Source organism: Penicillium subrubescens (genome assembly GCF_028828155.1).
Source record: "Penicillium subrubescens strain IBT 31985 chromosome Unknown utg000005l_segment0_segment0, whole genome shotgun sequence".
Classification (NCBI taxonomy): domain Eukaryota; kingdom Fungi; phylum Ascomycota; class Eurotiomycetes; order Eurotiales; family Aspergillaceae; genus Penicillium; species Penicillium subrubescens.
In genome coordinates, this window is record NW_026643155.1 from 5,298,714 (window position 1) to 5,306,433 (window position 7,720).

At 51.0% G+C, this 7,720-nt stretch overlaps 2 protein-coding genes across 2 annotated transcripts; one reads left to right on the forward strand and one right to left on the reverse strand.

Moving 5' to 3' along the window:
* Positions 1–70: 70 nt before the first annotated feature.
* Positions 71–4,170, forward strand: N7473_008461 (uncharacterized protein; the record flags this gene model as incomplete). Its single annotated transcript, XM_057154401.1, has 3 exons — positions 71–3,055; positions 3,120–3,472; positions 3,525–4,170. The coding sequence occupies 3 exons, from the start codon at positions 71–73 to the stop codon at positions 4,168–4,170; spliced, it is 3,984 nt and encodes a 1,327-aa protein (XP_057008739.1).
* A 471-nt stretch (positions 4,171–4,641) lies between these two features.
* Positions 4,642–6,565, reverse strand: N7473_008462 (putative ATP-dependent Clp protease; the record flags this gene model as incomplete). Its single annotated transcript, XM_057154402.1, has 2 exons — positions 4,642–6,038; positions 6,109–6,565. 2 exons carry the CDS (start codon positions 6,563–6,565, stop codon positions 4,642–4,644), a joined length of 1,854 nt encoding a protein of 617 aa, XP_057008740.1.
* Between the last annotated feature and the right edge of the window lie 1,155 nt (positions 6,566–7,720).

The following is a 7,720-nucleotide window of genomic DNA, read 5'->3' on the forward strand; positions in this document are numbered from 1 at the left end:
GCTTTTCTCTTCTTTCTCTGTCTCTTCCCTCTGTGGTGAGAAAGCTGCCGATGCCGCGGGCCTTGCTGCAATGGAGGTGGACGTGGAGATGAATGATGCAGGCAACCTCTCAGAGGCTGATTCCCTAGCATCTACTGTCCCAAGTGAACAAGGCTCAGAATATGAAGTGGAAGAGATTCTTGCGGAACGTGTATCAAAGCGGACCGGCAAGAAGAAGTTTCTGCTGAAATGGGCCAATTACCCCATATATCGAGCAACATGGGAGCCAGCAGAGATGTTCCTAGAGATGGAGGAAGCCATGCTCAAGTGGAATGAGAAAACCCGAAAGGTCAGAGCAGGCGCCGATCAACCGTTTGACGTCGATGCTTGGAAGAAGTCTCTCAAGGACCGTGAGCGTGAGACCCAAAGACGCAAGGAAGCTCGTCGCCAGAAACGGGCAGAAAGGGCCGCTCAGAAGAATAAGAAGCCACCTTCCCGGGATTCATCGTCAGACATTCCCCTAATGCAGGCATCTCCCCAGTCATCACCAGATGTGCCCTTGGCCCGGGTCAGCGCACATCGGGGTGCCTCGCTCGCCTCTGACATATCTTCTCTCTTTGTCTCGACAGATGATCCAGCGCCAAGCATTCCCACATCTCATGCAACGCCGACTACAAATCAGTCTCTCCAAGTCCCTTCTTCGAGTCCTGTACGGGCCACGTTAAATCCTCCGGATTCGTCTCAATCGAATGTATCAGAGAACCCGGAGAAGCTTTTACCACAGCCGCCCAAGGCCGCTACTGGTATTACATCGGATAAATCTCAACCTATTCCCCATCCCCGAGTCTCCGAATCTGCCAAACCGTCCCAGCCCTCTGAACATACTTTCGAGACCTCCAAGACTGCATCTTCGAAGCAAGATAAAGTCTCCCAGGGTACCGGCCAGACATCAGCAACTAGGACGAAGCCACCACAGAAATCTCGACGATCACTTCCCTCACAGCCGGCTTTAGGGCCCCTGTACACTGCGTTTGCATCCAGCAAAAAAGATCGAGAACCCGACATTAGCCAACTGGATCTTCGCAGGCCCTCTGAATTTCCTGCTAGGACAGCTGCTGGGGTGCCTGTGCCTTTTGCGAAAATGACGACTTCGGATACATTTCTACGAAGCTCCCAAAGTGGGACTAAACCTATTCCAACCTCGTCTGTGTCCCAGGTAGCTTCGTCAGGGTCATCTCGAAGGGGTTCGCCTGAGACCATGGGCCCTCCTAGTCGACCACGTGCACCGTCTCCTCGTGGTTTCTCTATGCTCAACGGAGGTGACTGCTACAGACCAGGGGAATCCTCCAGATCAGGGGACTACGACTCCTACAGACCAGGAGATTCTCTTGACCGTGACAATCCTCCCCCTCGGCGCCCTGACCGTGGACGATCGCTAGGGTCCCGCCGGAGATCTCCCGGGGCTCGCTCGAGATCCCCTAACCAACGGTATAGATCTCCAGACCGACGTCGGTCGCCAGCATCACGTCAGAGGTCTCCCTATCGGTCAGCCGACCCTCACCGGCCAAAGAACTCTTCACCTTTCGTTACCGTGACACGTCCGAAGTCTCTAACGCAAACACCCGTCACCCCGACCACGAGGCCATCTCCTTACGATACCGTCACTAATACACGGGATAACACCGGCTCTGCGAATGATCCCGTTTCCACGAATGACACCGATGCCCCAGCTATAGCGGCTAGACCTCCGAGTCCACCTAAAGCTCAAATGTCTGCAAAGGAGCAAATCGAGCGTATGCCGATAGGTGAACCCGGGCTTGGCTCTATGAAATTCAAAGGCACCCCCTATTTCGTGAATAAGGTGGAAGTCCTAGCGCACATTTATTTCGGGGCTGAAAAGCAGCTTATTGGGGCTGTACGGCTGTGTGGTTTATCGCCAGAAGTGAAGCAGGACCTTTTAGCAGCTAAGGGGGGACGATCCGGTAGATTCGAGATGTGGTTCGAGCATTTGTGCACGCCCGACCAGTATGCAACTCTTTGTCGAGAAGAGGCGGATCACGGGGGCTCCAATAGAGTCATACGCACTTGTTGGTTGGAGGGTTTTGCTGATACTAACCCCTACGTATTTCATATGTCGGAAGGTCTCTACTGGGAAAACAAGATTGGTATCTATTACCCTCCTGGAAACAAAGGCTTTGTGTGGCTAGCCTATTCCCCTAAGTCTCCGGACTTCGCCCACCTTACACAACCCTACCCCGAGATCAACCCTTGGGTCCCTATCCGCCTTGCCGTGCGAACACCCTTGGCACCCATTGATGCCCTACATAAACAGCAGACGGGACCACAACATCAACAACAGACAGGACCACAAGTTCAATCTACAGCGATGGCCATGGTGCCATATGACCCGTCAAACACGTCGATAATAGGGGCATCTGGCTCACTTGATGACGTCGTTAGACGCCTGGCACACGCATCTGGCCTAAGCAATTCACATACAACTGGTCATGTCAATTCAAACACGCCTGTTCAACCGCAAGGATCGTATGGTTCTTCCACGCAGAGCCCTATGGAACAATCACCGGAACAATACCCGCTCCCTAGTCTGGCCGCGCACTCCCTAGCAGACCCTCGCCTCGGGCGTCAATTATCCAAAGCAACAAGTACACGGCAGCCTAACGATCAACTTGTCAGTATGGAAGGGCTATCTGATTCCATGGATACGAGGCCAGATAATACAGTGCCTAACACGGCTCTCATAACGGCTGCTCACAATACCTCTATTCAACCACTCTCGGATCCCCAACCACCCTCGGATCATCAATCACTCTCTGATCCTAATTTAATGCTAGGCAAGTTCTTCGAATGCAACCTCAAAATGCGTTTCAAAGATCTCGCTTGTGTGAATGGGAAACAGGGTGGGCCTCAGGCAGATGTGTTCTACCTACATACCCCTGAAAGCGTGGAGGACCAAAACGACTGCACCCTCGTCAAGGCGTGGCTCGAGCTGAATGGGGCCATGGTTTGGTCTGATTGGGCCAAGTTTATCAAAAACAGCAAATGCGGCGTAATTCTGGTATGTCTCCTTTGTGCGGTTTAATCTTGGCTACTCTATATTCTATCATCTAACGGATCCTAAGTTTCACGAGTCCTTCGGAAAATACGAGGCCCTGCAGCCTAAGATTCGGGATATTCTAGGAAACGCCTTGATGGGCTTTTGGACCTTTCGGATTTCGAGGCCTCTTGACTACCCTGACGAACGGTACTGCCAAAAAGGGGTCTATTTTCAGCGTATCTTTGCCAGGGGTGGCGCTTATCTCCTGACCGAGGATGTTATTCACACCCTGAAGGAAACGGTCGCCATACTGTATTGGTTCTACGGCATTCAGAGAAGCAATTTGGGCCAGTGGAAATTGGTCTGTTGGCCAAGCCTAATGGAACGGCTTGAGGAAAAGCATGATGATCCTACTCTCTCCAAGGAGGAGCAGAAGCTGTATGGTTCAATCCTTCTCTTGATATCACGTCTGAATACTGACTTCATCTAGGCTCGGCGTGGTTATCCTTCTAATCAGAAAATGCAACTCCATCGATCCCCAACAGCCGCGCTTCAAACCCGATAGTCTCGATCCCGCGAACCTTGACGGGCCGAACAATAATGTCTTTTCTCTCAAAGTTGCAGGCTACGGACAGCGCTCCACGACCCCCGGGCATCTCACACAGGATGAGCGCAACGCTAATCATCTCGCCGAATCCTTTGCTGGCTGGACGATCGAGAACGCCGCCCGCCTTCGGAGGTCATACATAATCTCCAGCTGCAAGAACGAAGCCCTGCTCAAGCGATGGGCTTCCTGGGGCCACGTTCTTGTTTTCAGTGTGGAGGCCTTCATCGAAAAGTACAAAATCAACGTCGACAATTCGCTGGAGAAGATAGAGAAAAAGCTAAGCAAATCAAGCAAACCATCTCAACCGGGCGAATCGAATGGCCAATCGAGGGGCCAATTGAGTGACCAGCCTCACAATGACATGTCCTCGCCGATCCAAACCCCCCTGACCCCCCTAACCGCGGGGGCCGGCGGCGTCCCGACCCCGAGAGACGCTAATGGAGGAGATGTCTCGAGTCGTCCGAGGCCCAGTGAATGGAGACCGCCGCAGCCACAGGAGTCCCACCGGTACGGAGCGCCGTATCGTTGAGAAACTTTGTGCCCCCGTGGTTTCTACCTGTTTTTTGCTTTCGTTGCGATTCCATGGATTATCCCAATTGAGAACATGATTAACGCTGTTTCTTGGCGCAATTGAATCTGGTCAAACGATACCCGAAATCTTTGTGTACTTATGTATGTGGCGTTGTGAAGGTTAGCGGTAGTTGTATGCATAAGTCTTCTTAGGTCTTCCTTTAATTTTCGTATGCACATGCTTCTGAAGGTTCACGGCGATGTTTGAGGACGTTAGGTTTGAAGCTTTAGTTCACAAAACTCCAAGAAAAACAGTGAGGGCCCAAAGTACTACCTTGCCGTTGAATAGGTATATGCACATTTATCTACTTGATGCAAGAGAGATCGATATGAGGTTCAAGTTTATAATAGTGAAAGTCATGTACATTGGATATTTAATAAACAAACGCCCTCCCGCAGAAACAGACACACTGAGGCTAATCAAGTCCAACTAACCAATTGCTCGCTTGCGATATTCCTGAAAGTTCGATGCATGTTGCGCATTGTCAACATCAGCCTGGGGCTTGGCTTTCTTCTCCGTCTTCTTATCAGGCCGCATTTTCTCCTCCCACTCGCTTTCCTCCGCAGATATCATGGCGTGGAATTTACCTCCCTGGCCACGGGCAAGATATATCGGCTGCTCTTGGCGGTTGGCCACAGCCTCAGTTACCAGCACGAACTTTACGCTGGAACCGGGGGCCTCGAACATGGCGTCGCTGAGGATTGTTTCCATTTCTGTGCGTAAGGCGCGTGCTCCCGTGCCCATTTTGAAAGCATTGGCTGCGATCTTGTGTAACGCCGGCGTTGTAAAGCGTAGCTCGATGCCTGAGAGGGAGAAGAGGGTTGTGTATTGAGCTAGGAGGGAATTGCGGGGTTCGTTGAGGATGCGTAGAAGTAAGGGCTGTGTTAGTGTTGACAGAGCGGCGGTGACGGGAATCCTGCCAATCAGTTCGGGGATGAATCCGTAGCTTTGCAGGTCTGTGGGGGTCAGAAGGTCGAGGGCATTGAAATATGTGGGTTCGCTGTTTTGTGTGGTTGGAGATGCTGAGGTGAAGAAGGGCAGGTGTTTCTTGTATAATGCTTCCTCTTCGGATCCTGGTAAGATTGGCTGGGGCTGATCGGGTGATGCATCAGATGGTCCAGGGAGACCACCTAAAATTGATGATCCTCGAACTGGTTGGCCGAATCCCATCGAGCCACGCGAGATTCGGTCCATGACAACTTTGTGTAACCCCACGAATGCGCCCGAGAACACGAACAGGATGTTATCCGTGCGCACATTGTAGACCTCCCCCTTCGCTGCCGGAGTATTATTGTGCGGCTGAAAAGGAGTGGTACCCAGCGGGCTATTCGATGGGTAGGAGTTTGGAGGGCTGGTTGAACGAGGGTTCTTTTCTGGTTTGGCCTGCACTTGCACAGTGGTGCCCTCGATAATCTTGAGGAGAGCCTGCTGAACTCCCTCGCCACCCACATCCTTGCCGTGGCTCACTTTGGCCGCCGCGATCTTGTCCACTTCGTCAAGCACGATGATACCTCGCTCCGCCTGCTCGACGTCATAGTTCGCAGCGGCTAGAAGCCGATGGACGCATGTTTCGGCATCTTCGCCAATATATCCAGCCTGCGTAAACGGTGTGCAGTCCGAGATGCTAAATGGCACGGAAAGAACACGGGCAAGTGTTTTTGCCATCAACGTCTTGCCGACACCGGATGGCCCTAGAAGTAGGATGTTTGACTTGTCAAGTTGTAATGGGGATGTGTCGACCAGTTCGCCATGATCCAGCAGGCTGTTCTGGCGTGGTTTGGAGGTAGTAGGAACACCAACGGTTCGTTGCTGGCCGGGAAATTCATCTATATAATTCCAATTGTCTCGATTAGCACTTTTGCTTTGGGATTGTCATGTAAAGCACGAGAGACGTACCTTCCAAGGGATGACTCCCCAGTGCCTCCCTCCGCTGCCGTTTAGCCAGCAATTCTTCCGCTTCCTCCTCTCGACGCTGGATCTCCTGTACTCGCTGGTAGTGATTATAGACCGCCACACTCAGTACCTTCTTCGCACGATCCTGTCCCACGACATATTGATCCAAATACTGCTTCAACACCTTGGGAGTAATCCTCGGGGCACCAAACGCTGGTGTGGAGCCTAGGGGCCCAGTGGTCGGCAATCCAGTCTCATAGCTACCAGTGAATGGCTGAGTTGTGAAATCTGACCGGTTAAATTGTGAGAAGGTTGGGAATCTGGTGGAGGAACTAGAGAGCACGCGTGTCTGGCTGACGAACGATAGGCTCGGCCGACATCGGGCATATCGATCAGGCCGGACAGCCTCGCGATGCGCTTGGGCAAGAAGGAGTCGACGCTGGAGAGGCTGCCACAGCATGGCCTCAAAGAATAGCAGAGCTAGGACGGAGCGAGATTCAGGAACGGAGATAAATGCGACGAGGAGAGCGTGCGGAGGGATAAATCAGATACGGAGCTTTCCCCGCAGGACGGATAATCATGGATCTTATGGATCCCCATCTTATCGGCTGAGTCATGGCGCCATCCGTCATCCGCCTGTTCTCCGGCCCCGATCGGCTTCCGAGGCAGGACCAAAATCTATAAAAGGGGACGTTATTTTATGAAACTACCTAGTGACTGGCAATTGTCTAGAGGAAAGAAAAGACTAACAGCTTCTATTTGTACGCGTCTATATGAAAGATGGCAATTCGTGTATTCCCACTGAGACAAATGCAGATAAGCTTGACCACCAATCAATGGAGGTATAGGAAGCTCTAAGATTATTGAGTCTGGGGCCTTGCTTACCTGCTTTGCTTACCTGCAACTAGCATAGTTACTAGTATCCTAAGACAATTGATATAAATTGGGCCATTAATTAGGACATTCGATTCTCAAAGATGAGTATAGAGCAATGTTTCTGCAATATAGTAGATCAAGGTGAACATGAAGGGCATGTACTTCTACATTATTTTCTCAGTTAAGCAGAAACCAACTACATCAATTACCTCTGCTGGCCACTAATTCACTAACGTGCAAAAACTACGCGTGAGAAATAAGTGCTGTACTTTTGTCCAGTCCGGTTAGTCTAGATTTTGGCAGAGTTGCATTGTAGTAATCCCTAACCAAGCCACAATCCTTGAGGAATTTCTCGATGGATTTGTCGTGGCCATAGCTCGACTAAATTCCCCTGATTTTTTTATTCATCTCGCTCGTAATAATACTCTCCTCTAGTTCTTCAATTTGAGGTATTTTCATTGCCTGATTGGGTCAATCTCGCGAGATCCACTCCGGGCGCTCTGATGTCAACCATCCGACCAATACGAAGGAGATCTGCACGCTAAGCCATGTTCAACTTCATTGGATGCTCCACCACTAAATCGAGTAATTTCGTATTCGTTGTAGAGGAAATTATTCTGCACTGCCTGCTCAATGTAAAAACGGTTAGTGAGAACTAAGTATATAAAGAGCGAGGATCCCGGTCGACTCAGGAGTTGTGCTTGGAGTATTATTACCACAGCATGGGAGAATATTCACC